At 34.4% G+C, this 17,437-nt stretch overlaps 1 protein-coding gene across 1 annotated transcript in view; it reads left to right on the top strand.

Annotated features, from left to right (window-relative positions):
- Nucleotides 1-4,190: 4,190 nt before the first annotated feature.
- The window catches only part of jazf1b (JAZF zinc finger 1b), a 41,445-nt gene continuing 28,198 nt past the window's right edge, over nt 4,191-17,437 (top strand). Inside the window, exon 1 of the mRNA XM_073847617.1 lies at nt 4,191-4,904. Within this exon, the coding sequence (XP_073703718.1) occupies nt 4,790-4,904 (115 nt within the window). The 5' untranslated portion in view covers nt 4,191-4,789. The remainder of the gene's footprint in view (nt 4,905-17,437) is intronic.

The raw sequence follows: 17,437 nt of genomic DNA, 5'->3' as shown, positions 1-17,437 counted from the left end.
ACTGGAACCATTTGAAGTGAACAATGCAGCCATTACATAATGAACGACAGCATTTCTGAGCGGTTTATACAGTATGACTGCAGCGGTGAGGGCACGATGCCATGTGCGTCTGAATTCTGCATTTTCCGCTGCCAACGAGGGAAGGCCAGTATTTGTAATAGTTATGCGTCTGAACATTATGTCATTCGCTTCCTTAATGGGGTCTGGGGGTTTACGTTTGGTAACATTAGGAGACCAAATAACGCTTTGTGGAGCTTTGAAATACCAAAATAGTCAATGCCAGTGTCTTTTTTTTATGAAAAGGTTTACTGAATCTCTCTCTCTCTCTCTCTCTCTCTCTCTCTCTCTCTCTCTCTCTCTCTCTCTCGCTCTCTCTATAGGCCTACTATATACAAATATGTAACCCTGGACCACAAAACCAGTCTTTTTGTAGTAATAGCCAAAAATACATTGTATGGGTCAAAATGATACATTTTTCTTTTATGCCAAAAATCATTAGGACAATAAGTAAAGATTATGTTCCATGAAGATATTTTGTAAATTTAAAAGGCGATTTTCTCAATATTTAGATTTTTTGCATCCTCAGATTTCAGATTTTCAAATAGTTATGGCTGGTTTTGTGGTCCAGGGTCACATATATAGTCAAGTAAGTGTTCATCTTGAAATATTACTAAGAGTATAAAATGTATTCCTATGTTTACTCTATAAAAAAGACATTTTCGATGCGCATTCACGACAGTACCATGCATGTGTGGAGCGTTCAGACGCAGAACCCGGATGCTGGCTTGTTTACAAGCAGAGAAATGCACATGCAAGAAATTGTTGAATAAAATCGTTATTTTTGTTTTCTTTGCGCACAAAAAGTATTCTCGTATAGCTTCATAAAATTACAGTTTAAACACTGATGTCGTGTGAACTACTTTAACAATGTTCTGTAGTTCTATTGCTGTCAATGGAGGGTCAGAAAGCTCTCGGATTTCATCAAAATTATCTTAATTTGTGTTCCGAAGATAAATGAACATCTTACGGGTTTCGAACAACATTTTAATTTTGGGGTGAACTCTTCCTTAAAGCAAACGAATCTGAATCTCATCAATCGCAAAGTCTAGGGCGACAAATTTAACTATTTGTAAAAATGTGAAGGTTTACATAATTGAAAGCAAAATTGCGGGCCGTAAGCTCTGGAGTACCTCAAAACAGAGCGAGTCAATGATGTAATGCTTTCACAGACATGTCCCACAGCGTGCTCCAGCGCTGCTGGAAAAAGCAGGCCGATCAGGGTGCACAGCTGCCCATGCAGAGCTCGGCTGTGGTGAGTAAATGGGGCCCAACCCAACAAGGTCCCCATTACACAGTACCGGGCACAACACCAGCACCAACAACCTCCGCCAACAAACGTGAACAGGAAATCATGGAAAAACAGAGGCGGCGAGAGAGCAGGAGAGAGGGATGAAGCACATGGATGTGAACGCGAGTAAGAGGAAAGAAAACAGCCATAATGTAGTCCACACCACTGGGGCTTCTATTACCGTCAGAGAAACGCTATAGTGATCATGTCATCTGTGTGACCACACGGCCATTTATAGCTATCCTGTCTCATCATGTGAATTTATTTGTGGCTAAATGTATTGAATATTGAACGTACTAGATATGCCGAGCATGCAAACATGACAAATGCTTGAGCGGAATGAGAAGCTTGATCATACAAATTAACAGTGATTTAGGAGCAACTTTAGAATCATACAGAAGCTCAAAATCATTCAAATATTAGTTTATAACATATGATTTGAACACAGATCTTCATATGTGGACCACCTTCTATTCTATAAATCACGAAAAAGATGCTAGTTTAGAAGCAGCATTTAACATGTCTTATATGTTCTTTTTAAATTAGTTTAGTTAGGCTTATTTATTTATTACACAAAGTACTGTGGGATCACCATGATTTGATACAGAGGTATGAAGACGTTTATTAAGACGTAGTTTTTTTCTTAGTTTCCGTTTGTAATTCCACACTGCCACCATGTGGATTTACACTGCACTGCATTTACTTCCTGTGAACAGTTATTTACAGTTATTTAACATTTTACGCAAACCTTTTTATGTTTGTTAATGAGAAACATATGAAAGATGTTTTCAGTCAGACCATGTTAAAATACCTCCACCAACCACAGAATGTATTTATTTGTTTGTTTATTTTATTTTTTGCAAAACACATAATCAAAGTCATTTTTGGCTCATCTTTATATGATTTAGTTTTTTAAACAATGGAATTTTTGGGGGGAGGGGTTACAAAGCGTGAAACTGACTTTGATATGTGTTGTGCAATCAATCAATCAATCAATCAATTTTAAATAAATAAATAAAACAATTTTTAAAAGTTTGGGTAAAAAACATTTTGTTGTTGGGTTTAGTGCCTATAAAACCTACTAAATTAAACTAATTAACTTACTATAATAAGTGAAACCGTCTAAAACTTGCTAAAGAACAATTATTCTAGTTTTTAAGGATAAAGTAGAAAATTTAAAATAGAAATTATTACACAATTATATTTAAACATATCATTTATAATGTAATGCATTTATAATGTACGTTATATACATTTAAAATTTTTGTACTGTTTTTTATTACTAATTTTTTGAGTGTTGAAATTAAATCAGAATTTCACAGTTTGCAGCGTCTTTTACATCCAGGCCTGTTAATACTTAAAAAAAAAAGAAATTATATATATAAAATTATTTTTTAATTTTTTAATTTTTTATTTTTTTTTCAAAAATCAAAGTCAGATTTTGCAAACACACAAAAAAAATCCAAATTGTTAAACCACCTGAAAAAAAAAATCACATAAAGATGAATTGGTAAAATAAGTGACATTATAAATAATATACATTTTCCAAGTTTGGGTTCAATTAGGGAACTTTTTAGTTAGTTTGTTTGTTTATGTGTTTGTTTTAGCCCCTATAGAAAATTGAATATAAATAAACTTTTAAAAAAGGAACAATTATTCTAGTTTTAAGGATGAAGTAGAAAATTGAAATTAAATAAAAATATTATATAAATATATTTTAGCTTATATACTTCATAATTTGCTATATATAATTAAATATATAATTTCATTTATATAAGTTTTCATTTTTAATTAATAATTTTTAAGAGTGTTAAAAATATAACAAAATTTCACGGTTTTCGGCGTCTTCTACATCCAGACTTTTTAATACTTTTTAATAATTTTTATTTATTTATTTTTGCAAAACACATCATCATAGTCAGGTTCACGTTTTGCAAACACAAAAAAAAAATCCACATTGTCTGTAAAAAATGAATTAAATAAAGATAAATTGGTAAAAAAGTGACATTATGAATAATGCCAATTTTTCAAGTTTGGGTTCAATTAAGGAACCTTTATTGTTTGTTTGTTTTTTAGCCCCTATAGAGCTAAAAGAAATACTATAATAAACTTACTATGATAAAATTAATTAATTAAAAATAATTAATAAAATTTCATTACCAATTTTTAAGACTGTAATTACATAATTATCATATTGTATATTCTCTTTAATATTAGTGTTTTTTTTTATTACCTTAACTTTATGTATGTCTGCACTATGTTTGTACTTTCTGTACTGGAAGCTCCTAACACTAAGACAAATACCTTAAAGCTCTTTCTGATTGTGAATTTCACGGTTTGCAGGGTCTTCTACATTCAGAATTTTAATACTTATTATTTTATTTTACTTTAATAAAAAGGAACAATTATTCAAGTTTTTAAGGATAAAATAGAAAATGTTAAATAAATAAAAATTATTACAGAATTCTAAATAAGCTTATATGAATTATAATGTACTATATAAGTTATATAAGCTTTAATTTTATACCGTTCATCTTTAATTATTCCTTTTTAAGAGTGTTTGTGGTGTCTTCTACATCCAGACTTTTTAATACCTTTATGATAAACGTATAAAAATGTTTAAAAAATCAATATAGACAGATAGATAGATTTACATTTTAATGTTATATGTATTTTGTTAGAAAATTTTATAAAAATAAGTGACGGGGGAACACATTTTACACACAATATGTGACCCTGGACCACAAAAGCAGTCATGAGTAGCATGGGTATATTAATAGCCAATAATACATTGTATGGGTCAAAATGATCGATTTTTAAGTAAAGATCATGTTCCACAAAGATATTTTATAAATTGTCTACCACAAATATATCAAAACTTCATTTTCGATTAGTATGCACTGCTAAGAACTTCATTTGAGCAACTTTAAAGGCAATTCTCTCAATATTTTGAGTTGTTTGCACCCTCAGATTTCAGATTTTCAAATTGTTGTATCTCAGTCAAATATTGTCCCATCCTAGCAAACCATACATCAATGGAAAGTCTATTTATTCAGCTTATTCAAATACTGTATCCATCTCATTTCGATAAAAATGATCCTTATGACTGGTTTTGTTGTCCATGGTCACATATCATTATTCCAGCGGAAAGTTTTGACATTTTGAAGTAGTTTTGTTGTTGTTGTTTTTTAAGATTTCCCGTAGTGAAGTAGCACCCACAATGGTTTAGGGCTAGTGTGCAAAATTTCACATCAACAGGTATGACGTGTGCACCGGTGGGCCCTCCTCTCTCTCTTCCTCTCTCTCGTCTTGCGCTGCTCCAGCTGCTGCTGCCGCCGCTGTTTATGTGCCTGCCTGACGGTGCGTGCTTGCGTGTGTGCGAGTGCGTGCGATCTCCTTTCCGCTCGCCCCGTGCTGCTGCTCCTCAATGTAGCAAAGACCATGACAGGCATCGCCGCCGCCTCCTTCTTCTCCAACATTTGCCAATTCGGGGGCTGCGGACTGCACTTCGAGTCGCTGGCCGAGCTCATCGTGCACATCGAGGATAACCACATCGGTAAGTGCGCTCGCGGAAGCACAATCTGTGCAGCTGCAGCGCGCGCAGCAATGGCCGGCACAATCACACTTCCTGCGTCGCAGCGGCGCTGTTGCTAGGTGTGGTGAAGCGATGGCACTTCAGGACGTTTCGCTCGATTTCATGACGCTTTTAGGCGTCGATAGGAGAAGGTACGAACACATTCGGGCGTCGTTAAGCCCCTTCGAAGTAGTACCTGATGTAAACGTGTAAACACAAGCGGTTGTGCTGCAGTGGGAATGTTATTTTCCGCGCAAGGCCCGCGGACGCGGAGCTTCATGGAGATGTGTACATCTCATCCGCTCAGAGCAGCTCATAAACACGAAATGCATATATAAAGCGGGTTCAGTTCCATACAGAAGTGATTCAGTGCTTGTTAGCTGATGGAGGTTAAGAGCTTCCTTAATATGGCGAAAGGTAACGGGTTCGTGATGGCCATGATCAGTATGCGTCATAATAATGTGCAATGATCATGACAGACATACAAATACATTAATGGGCTAAACGACTATATGCACAAAATACAAAACAGTGGCATCAGCATTAGATGATTATGCAAGTAGGTGTTGACTTATTGAATCATGAGTGTCATTTGTATGTATTAATATGATCTTAAATGCCTGACTGTAATAAAGTACAGTATGAAATATGACACTATGGTGGCTTGGATTTCAGAGCTATCAGATCTCAAATGTCTTGTCACAAAGATTTAAAAATCATAAAAAAAATGGTGGTTTAAAGATTAAAAAGTCACACTGTAAGTTAAAAATAATAATAATTAGGAGAAATATAAATTGTGTAACACCACAAATGACATAAATGATCATATTGAAATTATGAGACATAATCACATTGTGAAGAAAAAAAAAAGTTCTGAACAGAGAAAAGATTTTAAATTTTTGCTCACGAAGCCTACATTTATTTGATCCCAAGTACAGCAAAAACAGTAAAATTTTGAAATATTTTTTACTATTTAACAAAATTGTTTTCTTTTTGAAAATATTTTAAAATGTAATTTATTACTGTGATTTCAAATCAGAATTTTAGCATCATTACTCCAGTCACATGACCCCAGAAATCATTCTAATATTTTGATATGCAGCTAAAAAAACATTATTGTAACATTATAAAATATTATTAATATGTTGAAAACTTGATAATAACTGAGTAGAATTAAACTGACGTAAAGCTTTTGAATAGTATGGTGTATACTGTTACAAAAGATTAATCAGATAAATGCTAATCTTTGGATCTTTCTATCCTGAACCCTGCAAAATGTACTCAACTGTTCTAAATACTGATAATAATAAAAATAATAATAAATGTTTCTTGAACAGCAAATCAGCATATTAGAATGATTTCTGACTGATCATGTGACACTGAAGACTGGATCTATATCTGATCACAGGAATAAATTACATTTTAAAATATGTTCAAATAGAAAGCAGTTATTTTAAATAGTAAAAATGTTTTAAAATTGTACAGTTTTTGCTGTACTTTGGATCAAATAAATGCAGACTTGGTGATGAGAAGAGACTTCTTACTGTTCAAAAACTGGTGGTGTTTCAAGCAGCAACAATTATCTTTTAATTTTGTTCCCTTAATTTTTTTAACTCTAGATTTAGAAATTTGCTTCTATAATGTTGTGTTCCAAAAAAAAAGTATAAGTATTACCGCTAAGTTCTAGTCTTATACACTGACTTGATTTTTGTCCAGAGTATTTTTAATTTGAATGGCAGCACATGTGGATAAATTAACTCACATTTTACCCCACTTTGTAGTGGTTTATGTTGTTTTCAAGTGCATATGTTGGTCATGCGCAAGGTCTGATTTATTGTCATTCTGGAGCAGGGGTCGCACTGGGATCAGGAATCCCTTTGAGTCCCAGCCTGCAAAACTTTTATCCAGTAGAACAGATGCGTAGGGTGTAGTCTGAATTGCCTCGCTGAATCATTATTAGTGTTAAGGCTTTAATAATGCAGAAATAAATGTGTGGATGTGTGCCTGTAAATGCATAATAAATGGGTTGTTACAGTTTCAAACTAAATCACCAGTGCTTTCTGTTTTTTTCTGCCTGCTGGTCACAGAAATAGACTGAAAGTAAACATGAGATGACTAAGAAGTCCAAAAACGTAAGCATAGCATGAGATGGAATGCAGGTTTACTTTGAGCACAGCTGAAAAAGGATATTACATACCTATCTGTCCTAATCAAAACGCTCTCATGATATCTCTTTCATTATGGTTGGTAACTCAGTCTCTATAGTGCTGATGGATATCTCAGTCAGTGGGGGCTGGATCTGAACTCTGCTGCTGTAATTTAACACCGTTGGACTACCTGTCCAATAGACTCTGGCATGAGCCTGCATGGAGTGAATTTGTAAGGAGAAACCTGATTTCTAGAGACAAAGCGCCCCACTCCCCTCCCCTTCCCTCCCCTGCTGACTGACATTCCCTGTTAGCTCAGCTGGCCTTTGAGAGGGAGAGCTGTCTGGAGAGCTGGTGGAAATCATCAGTCCAGTCAAGCGATTCAGCCTGAGGTGCTTTCTGCCATCCATGCGCACTCCAGACACATTCTGCAGCAGACTGAAATTTGCCATGTGTGCATTACTTTTTTGAAAGTGTTGTGTGCTTGTTTGCATGCATGGTTTTTGAATTAATGTTTAGGCAGAGGCATTTTCAAAATGATGTGATCTAACGGTGCATAATATATCAGTACCAGTATCAGTTATTAGTATTTTTAATATAATGAATGTCATTTTTGCTCTGACCTGTTTAGGTCTTCCTGTAGTTTGAAATGTCACATGCAGCCCCTAGAGGCTTGTTTTCAAATTAGGCATTTTACATATAGGTCATAAAGATTGTACTAAAGATATTGTGAGGGAACATTTTGAAAACGGAACATAATCTTTTAAATATATATTTAAATATTTTGAATGCATCTGCTAGGCCCAACCAGTGTTAAAGGAGAAGTTCACTTCCAGAACGAAAATTTACAGATAATTTACTCACCCCCCTTGTCATCCAAGATGTTCATGTCTTTCTTTCTTTAGTTGTAAAGAAATTTATGTTTTTTGAGAAAAAATATTTCAGGATTTCTCTCCATATAATGGACTTCAACGGTGCTCCCGAGTTTGAACTTCCAAAATGCAGTTAAAATGCAGCTTCAAAGGGCTCTAAACGATCCCATCCAAGGAAGATGGGTCTTATCTAGTAAAACAATTGGTTATTTTTTGATTAAAAAAATTGACAATTTATATACTTTTTAGCCTTAAATGCTCATCTCTGCGTGAACTCTATGCATTCCGATTCAAGACAGTTAAGGTATGTTGAAAAATTCACTCATTTTCTCCTCCAACTTCGCTGCAGAAGTATCAACCCAGTGCAAAAAAGATCAAACTTAAAAAAAAAAAAAGGAAAACAGTGATGTAGGAAGATTTTGAAGTTGGAGACGAAAATGAGATGAGTTTTTCGACATACTCTAACTGTCTTGAACTGGAATACACAGAGTACATGCAGAGCTAGACAAGACCAGCTTTTGAGGTTAAAAAGTATATATTTGTAATTTTTTTTTTTTTTTTTTAATAACTGATCGTTTTGCTAGATAAGACTTCTTCCTCGGCTGGGATCGTTTAGAGCTCTTTGAAGATGCATTTAAACTGCATTTTGGAAGTTCAAACTCGGGGACACCATTGAAGTCCACTATATGGGGAGAAATCCTGAAATGTTTTTCCCAAAAAACATAATTTCCTTACGACTGAAGAAAAAAGACATGAACATCTTGACAATGAGGGTGAGTAAATTATCTGTACATTTTTATTCTGGAAGTGAACTTCTACTTTTAAGGTCCATGTAACCTACAGGCATTTGTGGTATTAACATGTGGTATTAACCTGAAGTGGAATCACAAAGTGACTGGATGTTTTAACTAGAGATGATGGCCGTTTCTAGGCATAGACAGCCTAGGTGCCCAACATCCCTGTTAAAGGGATAGTTCCCTCATGATTTACTCTAGGATAGCCATCCTAGGTGCATAAGACTTTAACACGATTAAAATTGAAGTTATATTAAAAATATCCTGGCTCATCCAAACTTTATAATGGCATTGAGTGGCGGTTGAGATTTTGAAGTCCAAAAAAGTGCATCCATCCATCATAAAAAGTACTCCAAATGGCTCCGGGGGCTAATAAAGGCCTTCTGAAGCAAAGTGAAGTGTCTGTGTAATAAAAATATCCAAATTTAAAACATTATAAACCGTAATCTCTAGCTTTTTCTAACTTTCGTATGCATGTTCACTAGAGAGTTGCGTTCCAGCGGATGACGTAGGACACAGGTGTCAAATTCAGTTCCAGGAGGGCCGCAGCCCTGTAGAGTTTAGTTCCAACCCTGCTCCAAAACACACACCATGTAGTTTTCAAATAAGCCTAAATGACTTGATTAGCTGGATCAGGTGTGTTTAATGGAGCTTATGCTACATCTATGTCTCGTGAGCGCGTGTATGACAGATTGCGGAAGCTAGATATTATGGTTGATAAAGTTTTAAATATGAATATTTTTCTTACACAAACACATTGCTTTGCTTTAGGTCTTTATGAACCCCCTGGATCTGTGTGGAGTACTTTTTATTGAACTCAATTTAATTCAAGTTTATTTGTATAGCGCTTTTCACGATGCAAAGCAGCTGTACAGAAAATGTAAGTTTCTACAATATATTTAGTAGCATATTAGTGGTGACTATGTCAAGTTAATGTACATATGGCATAGATGTATGGTATGGTATAAATCAGGGATCCTCAAATCTGGCCCACAAGATCTGTTTTCCTGCAGAGTTTAGCTCTAACCCTAATCTCACACACCTGAGCATGCTAATCAAGGTCTTCAGGATCATTAGAGACTCACAGGTAGGTTTGATCAGGGTTGGAGCTAAACTCTGCAGCGCATTGGCCCTCCAGGGTAAGATTTGTATAGATCATGGATGGATGCACTTTTTTGAGCTTCAAAATCTCAACCCCCATTCAATGGCATTATAAAACTTGGAAGAGCCAGGACATTTTTAACGTAACTCCAATTGTATTCGGTCAAAAGGAAGAAGTCATATACATCTAGGATGGGTTGAGGGTGAGTAAATCATGGGGTAATTTTCATTTTTAGGGGAACTATCCCTTAAGGTGCAGTATGTAAACTCTGTCAGTTGCTATATTTGTAGCAATAGCCAAAAATACATTGTGTGGGTCAAAATTACAGATTTTTCTTTTATGACAAAAATCATTAGGATATTAAGTAAAGATCGTGTTCCATGAAGATATTTTGTACATTTCCTACCGTAAATATATCAAAACTTAATTTCTGATTAGTAATATGCATTACCAAGAACTTCATTTGGACAACTTTAAAGGTGATTTTCTCAGTATTTAGATTTTTTTGCACCCTCAAATTCCAGATTTTCAAATAGTTGTATCTCAGCCATTTGAGATAGTGTATAACTCTCAATTTCAAATAATTGACCCTTATGACTGGTTTTGTGGTCCAGGGTCACATATAAGAGAGAATTATTTCTCTCCTTTCTCCTTAAACTTGATGCTCGCAGGTTGCCAGATTGATAAGCGTTACGCCAGACGATAAGCCTTACGCTGTAAGTTGATGAGTTGATTTATCTGTGTTTTAATATGCCTCTGGTCATAGAGCTTTTTAGATAAATGTCTAAAAAATTTTTAGGTTGGGTAGAATATGCGATTTGCCCACAAAGATGTTGTCTAATAAGGCAGTGAGGCAACATGTGAGTTGTCTAAGCTTTCAGATGTACGTCATTCCAAATCCATAAGACCTTCGTTTATCTTCTGAAACACAAATTAAGATAGTTTTGATGAAATCCAAAAACTTTCTTACCCTGAATAGGCAGCAACGGAACTACCACGTTCCAGGCCCAAAAAGGTCGAAAAAGATTGTTAATATAGTCCATGTGACATCAGTGGTTCAACCTTAATTTTACGAAGCTACAAGAATACTTTTTGTGAGCAAAGAAAACAAAAATAACAACTTTATTCAACAATTTCTTCTCTTCCATCTCCTTACTACCTTTCTGGGCCTTGAATGTGTCAGTTGCATTGCTGTCTATGAAGGGTCAGAAAGGTCTCAGATTTCATCAAAAATATCTTAATTTGTGTTCCAAAGATGAACGAAGGTCTTACGGGTTTGGAACGACATTAAGATGAGTAAACAATAACAGAATTTTCATTTTTGGGTGAACTATCCCTTCAAGTTTGCCTGGCATTTATTCATCCTAATAGTTTCAGTAGTCTTGGAATTTATACTGACACCTGTTGGCCTGGATGAATAAAGTTTACTAAACGCTAAATGCCAATTCTTACTATTATTAGTAGCCTTGTAGTCACTCTGTCAGTTGTGTGACACAGTTGGTCTTATGTCAAAATCCTTTGAGTGTGGAATTTTTTTTAAATTAGCAAAAAATTACAGTGTGGACCTTTTAAATTCCACTGTGTCTGATTTACATTTTTGTGTTTGCTGTGGTTTTGCTGTGGCTGAATGTTTGAGCCCAGGCTGGTTTTACTACACAAAATGGAGGCCAAGTTGCCACAATGGCAACACACAAGAGCCTCGCTCTAACAAAATAAAATGACCTAGAAAAACATTGCCGCTCCACTCAGCACTCTTAAACCTGTCGCTCTGAAAACTGATAGCCTTAGACTGCCTGCCTTTGTTTAGCTTATTTTCACCGTAGGATTTATGTAGCAGGTTAAATTGCCCTGAGGACCATCATGTTTACATCTAAACTAAATGTGTCAACACACCGTGGTGCCCCATTCTCTGATCGGATGAGATGGAGCTTGATCAATTCCAGGCAGCTGACCTGAGCTGAGCTTGTTTTTATACCTCCGATCGCACGTCTCGCATGTGTCCGGGGTGTTAGCTGAAGGAGAGTGTGGCTAAAGTGACTTATTGCACAGTAATGAGGCAATTAGTGTCCCATGGAACCCCTCCCTCACCCACAGCCCTGCTCTTGGCGAGGTGTGAAATCTGGCATGGCCCCACATAGGCCTGGAGCAAGCCTAATTACAAAGTGGGATGGTGGATTTTGGCCTCTCTTCCTCTTCATCTGGGGACCTGCTGCTAAAAACATTCTCTGCTTTAATTAACGCCCGGCTAAACAAAGCTCGCATTCTGACGGGTGAGGTGGGTTCATTGACAGGTGCTCTTGCGACCAATAGGGGGCGATGGCATGCTACCAAAAGAGCCGAGCGGAGATTTGCGAGGTCGGGTGGAGAAATGTTGCCGATAGGGCTCATTGCTTACAGCAAATGAGCTTGTGAAGTTTTAAGGTTGTAATATTTTATCACCTTCGAATTTTCCTCCGTCTTCAAGCAAATTCTAGTTTGTGGTTAAAACGCTCTCTAGGGTTTGATTGTTATATATTACGATGGCAACAGTGTAAATACAAGGAAAGAGGGTGTGTCTGAACTTTGTACGTGTGGGTTCTGCAAGCAACGTGTCCTTCAAAAGATCCCTCCGAGACTCTCGCTAGATGTGACAATTTATGCGATTCTTTTTCGACTTCCAGCTCTTAACGTCGTGAATTTAAAACTGGCAGGCCACGGCCTCCGAGGGTTTCACATTAAAAGTGTTAATATGACGTTGAGATGATTTAGGGAGTTGAATGGGTTACAGCACAGAGAATTATTTTGCTTGCGACTACAGCGTTTAGCTAGCTTAAATCCTCATGGTGTTTGGAGACTATCATAAAAAAAAAATACAGTTTACACCATGTGCTGAAGCTGTTTTCTTTTTAAAACATACACTGACTTAATCACAGTAATGTAATGTGTCATAATTTCTGAAAGCTTTTAAAAGATTTAGCTCCACCATTTTGAACAGAGGCCCAGTTTTTATTTTTATATTTCAGATTTTTTGTTTCTTTGTTTGTTGACTTACTACCAAAAGTTGGTCAAAAGTTTTTGAACAGTAAGACTTCAAATGTTTTTTAAAGAAGTCTCTTGTGCTCATCAAGGCTGCATTTATTTGATCAAAAATACAGAAAAAAATATTATTACAATATAAAATAATGTTTTTTATTTTAATATGCTTTAAAATATAATTTATTCCTGTGACGCAACACTGAATTTTCATCAGTCTTATTTGTCACATGATCCTTCAGAAATCATTCTAATATGCTGATTTATTATCAATGTTGGAAATATTGATGAATATCGAGTTTTAAAAAACAGCGTTTATTTAAAATATAAATATAGCAATGTAAATCAAATACTGATACTTTTTATTAATTTAATACATCCTTGGTGAATAAAAGTATTTCTTTCAAAAAAAAGAAAGAATAAAAATGTACTGACCCCAAACCTTTGAACAGTAGTGTATATTGTTAGAAAACCTTTTTTTCTTCTCAGAATTGCGAGTTTATATCTCACAGTTCTAACTTAACTTGGAATTGCATTTTATAAAGTCAGAGTTGTGAGATATAAACTTGTGCAAAAAATTGTGAGATAAACTTCAGAATTTTGGAATTATAAACATCAGAATTGTGAGTTTATTCCTCTAAATCGTGACTTTTTTTTTCCTCAGAGTTGCAAGTTTATATCACAATTCTGAGAAAAAAGAGTTTATTATTTAATTGACTATTTCTAAGAATTGTGAGTTTATTTCTCAGAATTGCAACTTTTTTTTTAGAGTTGCAAGTTTATATATCTTACAATTCTCACTTTATAACTTGGAATTTCATGTTATAAAGTCAGAAATGCAAGATATAAACTTGCAATTCTGAGAAAAAAGGCAGAATTATAAGTTTATATCACAATTCTTTGATGAATATCAAGTTTTAAAAAACAGCATTTATTTAAAATATAAATATAACAATGTAAATCTATGTTAATAAAAATTTACTGACCCCAAACTTTTGAACAGTAGTGTATATTGATAGAAAACCTTTTATTGATCAAAGAATCCTGAAAAAAACAATGTTTTCAACATTGATAATAAATCAGCATAATAAAATGAATTTTGAAGGATCATGTGACACTGAAGACTGGAATAATGATGCTAAAAATTCAACTTTAATTACAGATATAAATTAAATTTGTATATTAATACAGAAAATTTTTTTTTACATCATAATAATATTTCACAATATTAAATGTTTTTCTGCGTTTTTGATCAAATAAGAAATGTATATACATATATATACATACACACACACAAAAGATTTCTATTTCAGGTAAAGGCTCTTTTTCTGAACTTTATGTTCATCAAAGAAACCTGAAAAAATTCTACTCGGCTGTTTTCAACATAATTGAATATAATAGAATATAATAATAAAAATAAGAATATTAGAATGATTTCTGATGGATCATGTGACTGAAGTAATGATAAAAGGTCAGCTTTGGTCACAGGAATAAATTACATTTGAAAGATTTTACTATTTTTGCTGTACTTTGGATCAAATAAATGCAGGCTTGGTGAGCAGAAAAGACCTCTCTTCAGAAAACACAACTCTTACTGTTCAAAAACTTATGACTGCTAGTGTGTTTTATTTAGTTTTAATTATTTTGGTAGTTTTTCATGTTTTATTATTTTATTTCAATTGTTTTTAATGGTTTTAGTTAACTATAATAACCCTGCAGAGGTCTTCTGCTTTCAAGATGTCAGCTCTACAGGGGTGATCTGTAGGCCTCTGAACAATGAACCTCTGAGCTTCACCACACTGAGGGCTCCTGGAAAAAAAAAAAAATCTCAACGGAAATAATAAATTTGAGCAGCGGTGACTGGTGCCCCCAGAGCTGCACCTGGTGGACCTAATTACCTCAAACCAACACCCCCTGTTCCCTCCCAGCCTTCCATCCAAACCCAGCACAGGCCAGCTAATGACAGGAAGAGCTGATATTACCTGGATTACCCGTGGCAGGGGGCTGCCGCTGATTTAGAACGTGTGTGTCTGTGTGTTTTGGATGTGTGCGTTGTGATGTTCACTTGTACGAGACCACCCATGCTCAAAGGAGCAGCTAAATGTTGTCTCTTCTGAATGACAAGAGGTTACACAGCAGCAGCTACTAGTGCGGTTTGGATCTTGGACTGTTTTTGCTGATGTAATCCACCGTGACTTATCTCTCCGCAGTTTTTTGAAACGGAATAATTAGTCTCTCTTAGTCACATAGGATGCAACCACTCTGCCTGGTGTAAATATATCACAATATTGGCAACATGGTTTCCCGTAATGCTTTGAGGGGAAAAAAAGTAGGTGGAGTTTTTTTTTTTTTTTTTTTCCTAATGTGTCTGGTAGAGTAAAAAGAGGATTGTGGGTGGGGAAAACACAGAGTATGTGTGGAGGATACACTAATGACTAGATCTCCAGCTGGCCTGAAAAATGCAGCCAGTGTAAGGCTACACAAACACACTTTAAAAAGTGTGGATCGGGGTGATTTAGCGTTTTCAATTTGATGCACTAAATCACACTGTGGCTGCATGATACCTTATCAGAATTGTTTTATTTATTGGTCAATATTGGAGATTTAATTTGGCATGCTTATGATTTTTACATTTAAATTACCTTTGGTGTCATCAAACATTCACTTAAAGTTAATATTTAAAAACAGATTTAATGAAACCATTACATGTAGCCTTAGTAAATGTACTACTGAAAATGATCAAGTTCATTTGTAGCTTTTAAAACGGTTTTAGTTTTAGTGTCTTTATTTTTTCATTAAACAAAGTAGTAGATAATTGTAATATATTTCAGTATTTAGTAGTTTGCTGTTATTGGGCAGAATTTAAATATCCATAATTTATTAAATCGGACTACTTGTCATATTCAAAATACATATTTTGCTGGTAATCTCCATAATTTTTTAATAGTTGACTGTTATGTTTTTTTAATGGCCAGTACCAATATCTAGAGAGCAATGTGACCAATGACCATAATATAATACTGATATGCAGATATATATGTAATACAACATATTGTCAAACGTGTTTGATTTTCTTACTTTAGTGAAATGTCTGGTTTTTTTTTTTTTTTTTTGTCCAGTATAGTAGAAGTCAATGGTATGGAAGCCTGTTTTCGCCAGTGAATAAAAAATAAAAAAGACTTATTGTCTCACAATTTTGACTTTTTTTCTCAGGATTGCTATACAAACTCGCAATTCTGACTTTTATTTCTCAAATGTAAGGTTGTATCTCACAATTCACCCTTTTTTTAAATTGTGAGATATTATTATGATTTATAAAGTCTGAAAAAAGGACTGATACATTCTCAGAATTGCGAGTTTATATCTCACAATTCTGACTTAATAACTGGCAATTGCACATTATAAAGTTAGAATTGTGAGATATAAACTTGCAATTCTGAGAAAAAATAGTAGTGTGACTCACAGTTTATATCTCACAGTTCTGACTTAACTTGGAATTGCATGTTATAAAGTCAGAATTGTGAGATAAACTTCAGAATTTAAGTAAGTTTACAGAATTTGTAAGTTTATATCTTGCAATTCTGACATTATTTCTCAGAATTGTGAGTTTATTCCTCTGAATTGCGACTTTTTTTCTCAGAGTTGCAAGTTTATATCAAAATTCTGAGAAAAAATTAGAATTGCGAGTTTATTTCTCAGAATTGGGAGTTTATATCTCACAATTATAAAGTCACAATTACGAGATATAAATGCGATTCTAAGAAAAAAGTCAGAATTGTAAGTTTATATCTCACAATTCTGACTATTTCTCAGAATTGTGAGTTTATTTCTCAGAATTGCAACTTTTTATTTTTTTTTTAGAGTTGCAAGTTTATAACTTACAATTTTGACTTTATAATTTGAAATCATTGCAGAATTGCAAGATATAAACTTGCATTCCCCTTTTTTAGAATTGTAAGATATAAACTTGCAATTCTGAGAAAAAAAGTCAGAATTGTAAGTTTATATCTCGCAATTCTGAGAAAAATTTGATTTGCGAGTTTATTTCTCAGAATTGCGAGTTTCAATTCTGACTTTATAACTATGACTTTATAGGCAATTTGCGAACTATTTCTCGGAGAAACTCTCTCTGAGAAAAAAAGTTACAGTTCTGAGAAATAAACTCAAAATTTGGAGAAAAAAAAGTCAGAATTGTGAGATGTATACTAGCCATTGCGAGAAAAAATCAGAATTTTGAGAAAAAAAGTTAGAATTGCAAGTTTATATCTTACAATTCTGACTTTATAACTCGGAATTCCGATATAAGTTTATATCTCTCAATTATGACTTTTTTTCTCAGAATTGTAAATTTATTTCTCAGAATTGTGAGTTTATATCTTACAATTCTGACTTTATAACTTGCAATTGCAATTAACTTTTTCTCAGAGAAACTCTGAGGGAGAAAAAAAATTGCAGGTCTGAGAAATAAACTCAAAATTTGGAGTCAGAATTGTGAGAGATATACTCGAAATTGCAAAAAAAAGTCACAATTTTGAGATAAGACACAATTACCTTTTTTTTAAATTCTGTGGTGAAAACAGGCTTCCAT

Source organism: Garra rufa, chromosome 9 (assembly GCF_049309525.1).
Source record: "Garra rufa chromosome 9, GarRuf1.0, whole genome shotgun sequence".
NCBI lineage: Eukaryota > Metazoa > Chordata > Actinopteri > Cypriniformes > Cyprinidae > Garra > Garra rufa.
The sequence above is the reverse complement of the archived record's forward strand: the minus strand, read 5'-3'. Positions and strand labels throughout refer to the sequence as shown.